Source organism: Phalacrocorax aristotelis, chromosome 11 (genome assembly GCF_949628215.1).
Source record: "Phalacrocorax aristotelis chromosome 11, bGulAri2.1, whole genome shotgun sequence".
NCBI lineage: Eukaryota > Metazoa > Chordata > Aves > Suliformes > Phalacrocoracidae > Phalacrocorax > Phalacrocorax aristotelis.
In genome coordinates this window covers 16,896,120-16,909,373 of record NC_134286.1, presented here as the reverse complement: position 1 = coordinate 16,909,373, position 13,254 = coordinate 16,896,120, and the positions used below count along the sequence as shown (strand labels likewise).

The following is a 13,254-nucleotide window of genomic DNA, read 5'->3' as shown; positions in this document are numbered from 1 at the left end:
GGCATTGGTGTGACCAAAGTATAGGACCTGACATTTGGCCTTGTTGAGCCCCATACACTTGGCCTTGGCCCATCCATCCAGCCTGTCCAGGTCCCTCTGCAGAGGCTTCCTACCCTTGAGCAGATGCTCCTGCCCAACTTGGTGTCATCTGCAAACTTATCTGAGGGTACACTTGATCCCCTCATCCAGATCATTGATAAAGATATTAAACAGAACCAGCCCCAAAACTGAGCCCTGGGGATCACTGCTTGTGACCGGCCACCAACTGGATTTAACTCATTCACCACAACTCTTTGGGCCTGGCCACCCAGCCAGTTTTCTACCCAATGAAGAATATGCCTAAGCCATGAGCCACCAGTTTTTCCAGGAGAATGGTGTGGGCAACGGTGTGAAAGGCTCTACTGAAGTCTAGGTAACCAACATCCACAGGCTTTCCCTCATCTACTAAGCAGGTCACCTTGTTGTAGAAGATCAGGTTAGTTAAGCAGGACCTGCCTTTCCTAAACCCATGCTGACTGGGCCTGATCACCTGGTTATCCTGTACATGCCATGTGATAGCACTCAAGATGACCTGCTCCACAGCCTTCCTCAGCACCGAGGTCAGGCTGACAGGCCTGTAGCTCCCCAGATCCTCCTGGCCCTTGTAGATGGGCGTCACATTTGCTAACATCCCATCAACTGGAACCTCCTCAGTTAGCCAGGACTGCTGATAAATGAGGGAAAGTGGCTTGGTGAGCACTTCCTCCAGTTCCTTCAGTACTCTCTGGTGGATCTCCTCTGACCCCGTAGACTTAATCAGTAATGTAACAGAATAGGCAATGTACTTACCTTTGCAATGCTGTAGTGTATCAAATAGGCCACAGTGATGTGAAGCCACAGAACCAGGCATAAATATACATACACCAAAGTGGAGGCTGTCCCTGCCTCAGTATAACAAGGTCAGGAGAAGCAGTGGCCCCAGCTTGCAGTGGCAGGGGAGTGGTACCAAGCAGGTGCTTGGCTGTGCTTTCAGTACGTGAGGCAGGTGTCTTGGAGGAAGGGTGCCCTCTTGTAAGAATTAGGGAAAAGCAAGACCAAATCAATCTGGCAAGGGTTTGGGAGCCAACACTGCTGTCCAACCCTACGGTCCCCAGAGTGGTGTTGAAGTGGCTGTGTGCGCTGGGTAGAGGTGGCAGCTCTGTGCCCTGGCATGGGCTATAGCACAAATGACTGCAATCATTTGCCTCTGTGTGTTGATTGCTGTCCCTGAAATGATTTCTGTCCATAGCTATTGGAAAAACTTTGATAGTAGCGGAAAGTTAGCTCTGATGTAACTGCTGAAATCGAGGGAATTTCAGCTTGTGAGTTTGAGCCCCACACTGAGAGAGCGCTCTGTGGCCCTGTGGTCAATGATGAAGATTTTGGTGATGACATAGGACCTACTATTTCATGCAATATAGTAAACAGCCTTCAGCAGTTATTTTTCCACATGCTGCTTCTGGTGAATTTGTCTAGGAATATAATTTGACAAAAATACCTGTTTTATTTTATTGCACAGTTTTCTTCTGAATGGCTCATGACAAATGCAGGCCAGTTTCTGCTACTTTAAATGAAACAGTGATGCAGCCTCCTGCGGAACCTTCCTGCTTTGCAAGAGAGACTGATGGCAAGGAAAGATGCCACAGAAGCTTGTACAGCATAGAACATGAGTTGCGTAATGACAATTTTCAAGCCCTTTTTTTAAACCTACTTAAAAGGTTAATTTGGAGTAAACTCAGTGCTTGAGTGCCTACTGTGTTGGCTGCCAGTTGGCAGCCTGGGCCATGAGCGTGGATTGGTGGAAGCAAATAGCTGTTGTGGAGGAAACACGCTCAAACTTTGCGTGAGAGGTCGTGGTTACATTGCTTCCCAAATCTCCTGCTGCTTGACCCACAGCGCAGGCCTAATGTAGCTTAAGTAGAAAGCTTGCTTTTCCTAACAGTAAAATACCACCACCTTCTCCTACCTGTGCTAATGATGACATCTATGAACCCAGAAATACTTCCGGTTTTGTGGTACGTTATGACTCAAGAGCAGTCAAAACTAGCTGTATTTCAGAGGACATGGAAAACAGATCTGTCTGATCCAGAAAACTGCTTTCTCTGTCACGTACCTAAGTACAATCTCAGAGGAGTCTACAGAAGCAGCAGTTAGGTAGCTGGAGATCTGCACTCCAAACTCTAGCCTTGAAAGCATCTATGTAGTCTTAAGAGTAGTCCCAGAGCTACCTTGAGAAAGAAGTTCTAAAATATACAAAACCGTTTCAGTGTAAATATAAGTGCTTGAGAATAGTCTTGAGGAACCACGCATGCATCAGTGGAAGAGGAGTTCCATGTTGTCCCATTAACTGACAGAAACAGCGCTTGCTTGGGCCGCTGCTAGATGTGGAAAGGGTAATCTTCATGTGTAGACAGCTGCTGGCCCATCTTTTGTAATTGCTAAGCAACAATTAGCACTTGTATAACTACCATTTGCACAGTGTCATGTTTGTTTAATAGGTCCTCACAACAGCCCTGTGAGGTAGGTGAGTATGCTGCAGAAGGAGGATACTACTTACCCTCACTTTACAGTAAAGCATCACACCTATAGATGAGAGAGTTCTTCTCAGTCCCATTTCCCAGACGGGGAAGTTCAGGAAAAACTTTAAAATGACCTGTCTGAGGCCAGAAAGGGAGTCTGGGACTTTGATGAACTGTAGACTCCTGCTCAGCAAGGCCTCTGTTTTCACTCATTCCGACATCAGTCCAAGGAAGAATTTGACACTTCACATTTAGTTTTCACTTAAATTCTGAATCTACTCAAGGCGTGAAATGTCTGGAAATGTACAAGTAATCTGTTAACTTACTGGTCTGGTAAGATGTGCCAGTAATCGTGCTAGAAGTATTTACCAACCTCATATTTACAGCTATGAGCTACGTATCAATACGTATGTACATACATGGAGAACTACATACAATTTACTGCACATTGATAACCTACTTTCACAGGATAGTTTTCATATACAAAGGTTAAACTTTTTTTAATTATTAAAACATTGCCACCCTGAACATAAAGCAAACATTTTTTTTTTTCTAGTTTGAAACAAGGTACTCTCTATACAAACCTAGTTCTGAATCAAAAGCCTATACTGAAAATAGTCCCCATCTCATTCCTGCTAAGTCTGTCTAAAATGCGAGATTTCACTGGCATTTGCACTTCAACATGAAGCATGGTCTCAAAGTTAGTAACGGTGTACTGATTCTCATGTCTCAAGTACTGCATGTAAGAATTCCTCCTGAGAATGAGTTAAGAATCGCTTAGAAAACTGAAGTTATTCCTACAAAAATTTTGAACTGTTGGACTAGCATCTGATGAGTTTGGGGATTTCAAAGCTTCGGCTTCATGTTAGCCCGAATTACAAAGATGAGAGAGTTCCTGCTTCCATTTCTGTTGCATCAGAAATTACAAAAGCCAATTTGCTACCTGATTTCATGTTGTGATGATGGAAACCAATTTTTAGCGGGGTTATTTCCTTTCAGTCCATTACTGAAGATGCAAGGAACTACGGCTCTGCGTGCATGTGTTTTCTTTCTTTTTTAAAATGTGTCTCTCTAACAGGAGCTACTTATTGGAGAAGGCATTCACTTTCCCCTCCGTGGCTGCAGTCTGTGGGAGAGCTCCTAACAAAGTTCTTTGTTAGTGTTTGTAAGACTGGAGATGAGGTTTAATTGAGGGATTTGTGCTGAATGTTCTTTCGCTTTGAGTCTTAGTGCTGCAATGCTTGACGTTTTCCTTTCAACTGCTGCTGGATCAGTGAAGGCAGTAAGAGCAGGGTCTGACGGGAGTCCAGGAGCTTTCATTAGTACTGAAGCTGTTGTCATGAGAGGATTTAAAGCACTGAGAAACCTGTATTTGAAAGAAGTCAATATTATCCCACTTAAGAATTGTTTTGGAGAACAAGTACTTACAGAGTCACAACTTCTCCCACCCAAAGTATCAGATAAAATGTGCTAAAATTCCCAATTTCTTCCAAATGTACATTTTGTTTTCCAGAATGTATTTTAGTTTTATATTGCAGTATAGTGTCTTCCCCTTAAACATGCCCCCCCCCCCCCAAATACCCAAACACTTTTAACTAAAATAAATGAGAGATGATCAGACATGGCATGCAGATACCTAGAACAGCAACCATTTGCTTAACTCCTAATGCTAAATCCTTTCTAAACAAACTTTGGATGCTGTAGATCAGCCTGTTCTGTGAAAGCAGTAAACCACCTCATAAAAGGACCAATTTATGTGGCTGTTCATGCAGCCAATGTGTTCAGGCAAGTTATTCCATGTGAAAAGCGGCATTTGTCTGTCTGTTAATGTGGAACTACGACACAGGCTATAATTTCAGCAAGAGGAGAGCACTATCTTCTTTTTAGCTCTCTCTCTACATCTATTATATGTACACACACACACGCTTTTTTTTCTATCTCATGGGGTGCACTAGAGCAGCAGCAGCATTTTGCTGATAAATTTCAGGCTGCCAGGCAAGAAAGCCCAGAGAGCAGGTTCAGCTGAAATGAATTGCTGGAGTTCTAGGTGTCTGACTACAGAGAAAGAAAAGGAGGCTAGCTGCGGGCTTGCTCTATGTGTTGAGAGCACATCACCTGCCAAGGGAAAAGGACCAGCTTTTAGTAGGACACGTAAGAATCAGGAAGATCTCTCTCTTTCTCTCTAGAACTGTGTCACTCTTTCATATGTAGCCAGGCTCCTGGTCTCCTGAGAGATGTCTAACACCTTTACTCTGTCAAATCACCTTTATGGAGTATAATCTGTGTCAGTCTGTGAGATAAGTATGGAGCTGGAGCCACCTAGGTTACAGCAGTCTATGTGAATACTGGAGGTCAGGGAGACCAAAATGTCAGTAAGTGTGCACAATCGTTCTTCAAACAGCAATTACATGTTAAGGTTTTACTAGCATGATTTAAAACTACATCTTGCTATTCCTATCAAGTGATCCTACACAGGAACTAACCCCACTTTAGTAAGTTTGTTTACCTATGGAAGCATGTTTAGTGAGGACATGAGAGTATCAAACTAATAAAAATGTAGCATTTTTTAACAGTTTTCAGATTTAGAAAAAAATTAATTCTATACCTTCCAAAATGTGGATTTAGAATAGGATTTCTGAAGAGAGAAGTCCAGGTAAGGCTGCTGAGGCCGAACGGCCCTATGGTTGAAGGACTAAAGGCTGGAGACATGGGTGGCAGAGCCAATGTTGAAAGAGGCATTGACCTCCACGTGTGATCTAGGAGGGGAGAATGACTCAGTGGAACATCCAAAAATAGACCAAGTGGGTGCGTTAAGGAGATTCCTGGAACAGTCCCCAGAATGTCATTTTTTTCACGTTTCCTCCACTTTGCCCTTCTGTTTTGGAACCAGACCTTCAATAAGAAATTATAAAGGCATTAGCTAAACTTACTCTGCAGTTTGTCTTACCAGTTACTACTGCATGCAGTGATACAGGCCGCAAAATTATTTACTGTTAAACCAAAAACCACTTCTTTAACATTAAAGATCCATTCATAAATGCCTTAGTGGGTTTATTAAGAAATAAATCAGTTATAAATATTGTAAATTTGACTACTCTTTAGCTCTGACTGAATAGTCCCACATGTTTTAAAGCCATTGTCATCTATAAACCTATCACCTGAGAACTCATGGGCAGTTATTAAAAATGATCATTCTTCCTTTCATAAGCTATTTATTGAAAATTAAATTTCAACAAAGCCATTCAAGAGGTGGCTATTTCTGTAAAGATACATCAGGAAGCAACTTAATCATAAGAGTAACTAGGCCCAATATATGGTGTGTGCTTTTTATCTTGATAACTGGACCATACATTTTTATACAGAGAATTCAGAAGTAAAATAAGAAGCTTTTGTTATCTACCATGAATGCACAGAGCACATAGTTACATGAAAGTGATTAACTGAATTGCAGTGAAAGCCAATACTAAACTAGAAAATCTGATAAGCAGCATTAGAACAGGGTATCAAGCTGTTCCTAAAGGGGCTTTAGCTAGTATTGGTTTTGTGTGGTAAGCCATTGAGTATATTGCCTCTTCGAGCCTGACTAGTAATTATTTTAGCCCATTAAACATCTTTTAAAGACTTTAGTCAATCAAAGCTACAGATCAGACAACTCGACTCTTCACACCATTATTGTTTAGCATTCACTGAGCAGAACCTTTCATACCCACAATGGTAGCAAAGAGTAGAGTGAAGAGCATCAGCTCTAAAACAAGGGAGAGAAGACCTAAACCAAGGATATTTAAAAATGGATGCTGCTGAGGTTGAACAGTCAACATCCCAATGTACTCAGCTGCTCAGGTCTTCTAGCCCCCTCTGCAGTGGAGGCCACTGAAGGCAGATTCTGAACTGGATCTGGATTTGGAAGAAAGGCATTAGCTGCGGCCCATAATCTCATTCAGCAGTCTTGTATATAACTACTGTTGAAATTCAGTGAGCTGCTTGCAAGCACATTCTATGTATAATACTTGAATGCACTAATCATGATTCAATATTTAGTAGAGAGTGGTAACACAAGGAACAAGAGTTGTTGGAAAGACCAACTTCTGCCCTGTAGAGAATTATGACTTTCTGAAATTTACTACTGATTTAGGACAAAGGTAGACTTCAAATATGAAGGTCTTTTACCATACGATGTACGTAACTTAATAGGAATCTAGCAAGCCACTAAAACAAATTAAAATCATAAAATGAAATTGCAAAGATTTGAGTCTCAAAAAAATTACAACAGATGCTAAAAATAGTAATTCCTTTGCTATTAGTATTTCTGCAATAGTAAAATTCTATAGAGATCTGTATTATGACCAAATCTTTGGACACAAAAGTTTTATGGATGCACGATTTTTTTTAATAGCTGCGTTTTGTATCTGCAATTATATTTCAGTCAAAAATGTTTTTGAAGAGTTTTAAATTTCTGTTGTGTCACATCTAAAAATCAGGTTTTGGGGGGTCCCAGCTTCACTGCTTGCTTTAATCTCAGGCATGCCATGTAACCATTTCCAGTGATATAACTTACCTTCAGGTGCTTAAATAGTATTTAATGTGTTTGGAAGGAAAGCCCTCCATAAGCCAGGGTGCTGATACCCAAACCAGAAGGCTGTAGCATGCCACAGCCTCACTGTCCTGAGTCTGTTTTTCCTTGTATATGTCAGTAACAATTTAGTCTTTCAAAGCACTCGCTATGGGGTTCTCGGGAGCCAGCTGAAGAATTACTACTCTAGTCCTTTCACTGAATAGATTATCTTTACAGGGAAGGTGCTGTCCTCCTGGAGGAGGGATTGATACCCCTCAGGTTATGTACATAACACATGACTGTCTTACTGTCCAGGCAGTCGGTAGAGGGAGGTGCCCTTAGAATAAAAGCCAGAACATCAAAATTTTAAGTTGGTACTTAAAAGTCGAGTGCTCTGACTCATTCTTTGGCCATTTCTCCAGCAACCACAGGTTTTAAATGATCAGATGTCTTATGAAGGAGTATCTGAACCACTGAATGGCTATGCCTGCATAACAGTGAGGACTAGACACTTGGTCTGTATTGTCCAAGACAGGGGTCTGGTAAGAAAACATGAACTGGGATCAGATGGCTTTAAATCGCTGTTAACTGGTAATCCCAAATATTTGTAACTGGAGCTTAGCTGAGATCTCACAGGAGAAGACCACCAACTCAAAGGTGTTGGTGTTTTCTCTGAAAATAAAATCCAATTAAAAAGGCAGTGAACCATCATACACTGCAGATATACAGATGAAGCCTTTCTTAAAAAGGATAAAACAAATGCTGCAAAGGTATTAACTTCCTAAATCTTAGCATTGTTCTTGAATCTGTTCTTCACAAAGAAGCCTAACATGAAATGAGATGTCTGCTTTTCTGCTTTCTCTGTCCTAAAGCAAATCCATTTGATCACTCAGACATGCACTTTGTCTGCAAAATAACTTTTTAATGTTACAGGTGATTTTGGGTTCACAACCAAACTTATTTAGTCATCTCTCAGATTTTGTATTTATCAAACTGGAAGGAAATACCAGCATAGATATATAATAATTATCTTTAGAAAAAAAGGTGGCTTTCAGTTCCTTACTGGTACAAACACATCAATGCAAGAGATAAAAGGAGCAAAGGCATGCCTCATACCTTACACTGACGTGACAAACAGCTTTCAAAATTCAGTGCGTACATTATAGTCATTAACATTCAGATTAGTCATCTTGAACCTTTTGTTTTCCTTTGCTTCCAATAAAAGGCTTAACTTGCCTTTACTCTATTTTCATACACATTTGAAAGTGCCAAACTAAATGTTACCGAAACTGCTATGCCAATCTTAAGATTTTTATGATATGACTGTAACATCAGTGGTAAAATACTTTGGAAAAAATGCATTGCTTAATACTCAAAGATGAGTTTTAAGCTATCAAGTTTGAATTGGGTGCTAAATATTAGCCAGATTACTTTTGCAATTACTAGCACCACACATATTTGACAACAGATTAAGGTCTTTTAAAAAGAAAGAGGTGAGCAAGTAAAATTTGACAGCTTTCTTGCTGCAGTTTTCTTTAAAAATGCATCCTATTTCATTGATGTAATAGCTAATGATGATAAAAAGAGTCATAGATATGACTAACAGTATTGTGTTTCTGCTGTAGCTGAATACAGGATCGTAAGCAGAAAATATGACAAGGATGCTTAGATCAGTTCTATTTGTAAGCTAATGTTTTAACACTGATGCAGTTTACGGTACTGAAATACCCAAGTAATGTTTCACTCCTCACATTAAAAAAATAAAACATTCCTTTAACTTTTTCTTACTTTCCTCCATGCTAACAGTATGCATTATGAGAAATGGAATGGCAACAACAGATGCAAATGCTACCGAAGAGCATCCCAACATGGCTTCAGATTACGAAGAGGTTTTGCAGACGCTAGACTACCCCTTTCCCAAGGTAAGGAAGAATACAAAGATTCTTGCTGCTATCTCCTCCCTTCCTCTATACAAGCAAATAATGGGGGTTGGGTGAGTGGGATCTCTTTGAAGTGATGCTGAAATGAGACTATGTTCATAGGCAGTTTTTTTCTTATTTGTTAATTTTCATGTAAGACTCAAAATGCAAGAGGGAGAGACAGTGTAGTAGCTGGTACCCATTCCACCTGGTTGACAGAGGGTTCTCCCCAGAGAAGCAGACCTCAGTCTGGAAACACACTGAGGTGAAGAAATTGTCTGATTGCATTTGTTAAGATTAATTAATTGCCTGGGTTTACACTTGAGTAAATAAAAAGATACTACTTTTCACATCAACTGGTTCAGCCAGGTACCATGGGAGAGGCATGGAAGTCTTCATTTCACACAGGACACCACACAGAAGCAACTATGAACACGGGCATACGAGGCAAGTATTTGGGAGTTAAGATAGCTTGTTAAGTACAGTACATCACCATCTGCATAGCAGCTGTTCCCATGCATCCTCTTCCATCCAGGCTAAGTTGTCTTCCATCTACCATAGGACAAGAACATCTACACAGGCAGAGTCGCTGTGCAAGGGAAGTTCACCCTAAGCAAACTGTGCTGGCTGTGTCCTCATGCCCAGGAGACTTGTGTTAAGAGCTGACAAGGAATAAGGAGGTGCAAGGAACAGTTTTCTGCTGTTCCTTCCATCCACTGGGCATCCATCAACTCTGCTATTTCGCTCGTTAATTCCTTTTTGACTGCATCAAACCTGAACATTTCAGGCTTTTTCAGATAAGTCATTAGGAGAAGAGTTCCTCTTTGCCATGCACCATGCCATGCACCATTCCTTCATAGGTCAAATGGAATGAGTATCCCACAAAGCAAACGTGACAATAACAGGTAAGTTAACAGCTTGTCACCCCTGCCCTTTCCACTGGTAGATGCCATGTGGAATTGTCAGATATTGGGGTATTTCAGTGACTAGAAGTTTTAGTGATTGTTGGTGGTAGGGAAAGGGGAGGGCATAATTTCCTCCAAGTCCACAAAAGAGAGATGAAAAGTACATCCAGCTATTCTCAGATGAGTCAATTATGAAGTCCATACTTCTAAGATCTTCTCTGAAGATGGTGCATGTTAAAATAAAAATCTAAAAAACTTACAGCTTTACAGACATTAGCTAGTGTGAACCAGCACAGATCCAGTGACTGAAGTAATGACAACATATATAAGCAAGGATCTGGCATCAACAGTGACAAAGCTTTGCAGGAGTAAGCAGGGCTGTCACGCTGAGCAGCTGCACCCGTTCTCAGTCCTTCACAAGTATGCACGTACCCAGAGCTGTGCTGGAACAGTAGTTCAGTCAATATCCGATACACAGCACAAGCCAAATTTAGTACCATTGTCATTTTGAGCTTAAAAATACTTTGAAAGCTTTCATACCTTTTGAAACAACATTTTTTTAAGCTAATCTTGCTATATAAAAAGCGATTTCTAGCTTATACAAGAGATGGATCCAGAGAAACTGCTTCTTAAGAGGTATTGTTAAGTACGAGTGCTTAGAGTCAGGAAAAGCTACTAGGGTCATTCGTGGTTTAAGAGAACGGCAGGCTGCGAGGTGATTAGTGTCTGTTTCTGTATGCTGAAGTTCTACTGGCGTTGCTATTATTGCAGCCCAGCTAGGCCATAAATTCTCCCGGACAGTGCCCGACTGTCATATGAATGCCAAATTAACCTTTCGTTTGTTTTAACCAGTCGTTTAAAAGTGTGATGGTTTTATTGAGCTAAGTTAGAGCAAGAAAAAGGTGTAAGCTTCTCTGAAGCCTAGGTAAATAACTTAGGATGCTGCACAGAACCCCTCATTTGCTGTAAACCAACGTATTTTTTTTAATACTCTTTTTATAGTCTTAAAGCTGAAGAGACGGTACCTGCCTTCAGACCCACGGAGATGGCAGCATATATGAGCATCTGGGAATGTCTCTTAAGTCGCAGTTTGTTTTCCCGTTGCTGAGGTAACTCGCCGGTTTCCCCGTCCTTTAAGAACTAACCGAGGCGGAGGGCCCCCGGCCCCCCACTATTAACCTCTCCCCCAGCCGGGGAATGGGGGGATAAAGCGCTGTTTTACCAGCCGCCCTCAGCCCTCCCGGGCTGGTTTTGAAGCTCGGCCCCGGGGAGGCCGCGGCGGGAGTCAGGGAGGGTCCCCCGAGGGTCCGCCGGCACCAGCGGCTCGACGGCCGAGGCGGCCCCGCACTCACCTGTACGCGGGCTTCCGTCAGGTCCAGGCGCAGGGCCAGCTCCTCTCTGCGGGGGCAGCACACCGTTAGCCGCCGCCGCCCGCCCGGCCCCGTCCCGCCGCCCCGTCCCCGCCGGCGGAGGCCGTTACCTGGTGAACACGTCGGGGTAGTGGGACTTGCGGAAGGCGCGCTCCAGCTCCTCCAGCTGGAAGGTGCTGAACGTGGTGCGGTACCGCCGCTGCTTCCTCTTCAGCGGCGCCGGCCCCTCGCTGCCCGCTGCCGCCCCGCCGGCCGGCCGGTCCCCCCGCGCCGCCGCCACCGGTTCTTCCGCGGGGGCGCGCGCTCGGCCGGGCCGCGGCGGCGCCGCGCTCTCCTCGCCTGAGGGGAAAGAAGCGGGGAGTTACCGGGGCCGGCGGGGGAGCGCGCCGCCGCCGCCCGCCCCTCACCGCGCCGCCCCTCACCGTGCCGCCCCGCCGCGGGGCCCCGGCCCAGGATGCTGTCGATGAAGTAGGAGGTGAGGAGGTGCAGGGGCGGCGGGGCGGCGGCGGGGGTCGCGCTCTGCATAGCGGCGGGCTGGCGGCGGGCAGGGCCCCGGCGCCGCGCCGGGTTTTATTGGCGCGGGCAGCGCCCGGCTCCGCGCCCCGGCATTAGCATTTCATTAAGGCGCTGGCGTCAAGGCCGGGGGTGGGAGGCGCCGGGCCCCGCTCGCCGCGCAGGGGCCGGGCCGCCGGCGGCCTCCCCCGGGGCGGGCGGGAGCGGAGCCGCCGGTCGGCGCTGCCCCGCAGGCCGTGCGGTGCCCTTGGGCCGGAGCCGCCCGCTCGGCCCCGCTGCCGGCGGGCGGTAACTTTGTAAAGCCTCCTTGGAGGGCACGGTTTTGGAGCGGCTGCGCTGAAGTTGTGGCGGTGTCCGCCGGCGTGCGGGAGAGCCCGGCCCGGCGGGAGCTGCCACTGCGGGGTCGGGGCTGGCGGTGCCCCCTGCGCTGCTGCACCTGCCCGAGCCCACGGAGCGCTTACAGGGTCGCTAGGGTTTGGCTCTCTATTGCTTCTGCCGAACTTAAACTTGTTGAATTCGGCTTTTTAAGGCTGACCTTGCGAAGCGCCGCGTGCCGACAAGCGCGGGGAAAGCGCACAAAGCCACGCAAGACACAGCCTTTTCCCTGGAGAGCTTCGATTCCGCTCCTGCGAGAATTCTGTTGTTGTTGCTGTTACAGCGATGATTCCTCAACGGGAGGTCTGGGAACTATTTCCTACGCAGGCTTCCAGCAGTTCTGTGATCTCGCTGTGGTGTACTGCTAGAGACTGACATAAATTAGGTGACAAAATGATTCGATCCTGACGTCTAGATTTTGGGCATGAGAATAAAATACCCGGTTCTAGAAAGTCTTACAGAGAGTGCAGCAAAGGGCTTAAAAAAAAAATAAAATCCAAAACCCAGTGGCTGAAAGCCAAAGCCAGACAAATGTAGAGTAGAAATGAGGCATAGATTTAAAAATCTGTGTGTTTATAACTAACCTTTGAAACAACATAGCTGGTGAAGTTCTGGCTTCTCTGTCTTTGCATCGAGGCTGGATGGTTTACATTTTAGCTGAAGACATAAAGGCTGTCAGTGCGGAGAGATGCTTCCTGAATCTGTGACCTGTCTTATACCAGATGTCTGGCTTGAATAATCTTTTGGTTCCTTCTGGCATTGTGCTCTACAAACAGATGATTTATTTTTTTTTTGTCTTCCTCGCCTCTTACCTCACTGGGTCTGTATGAGCGCTTTTGTGCTTCTCGCTTTGGTTACTGACAGACCTCCTCGCTGTCTCACTGCTCTGCTGCAAGGCTCTTGAGTCAGCGCTCAACTTTATTCCTTTCACTACAAAAAATTGTGTTTGGCCTGAAGCAATACCTTCATGAACCCGTTCCTGCAGCACCTTTCGTGAGGAGCTTTGGGGAAGCACTTACCGATGCTAACTCTTGAAAAAGTAGGCTGCTTTTATAGGAGACAACTGTATTTAAGGGTAACATT

The 13,254-nt window shown here is 44.6% G+C and overlaps 1 protein-coding gene across 1 annotated transcript; it reads right to left on the bottom strand.

Moving 5' to 3' along the window:
• Positions 1-2,497: 2,497 nt before the first annotated feature.
• LOC142063220 (homeobox protein ARX-like) lies at positions 2,498-11,808 on the bottom strand. The gene is made up of 5 exons (XM_075106669.1): positions 11,706-11,808; positions 11,394-11,622; positions 11,266-11,311; positions 5,143-5,429; positions 2,498-3,903 (listed from the first exon to the last, which is right to left on the bottom strand). Exons 1-5 carry the CDS (start codon positions 11,806-11,808, stop codon positions 3,678-3,680), a joined length of 891 nt encoding a protein of 296 aa, XP_074962770.1. The 3' UTR covers positions 2,498-3,677.
• Positions 11,809-13,254: the final 1,446 nt, after the last annotated feature.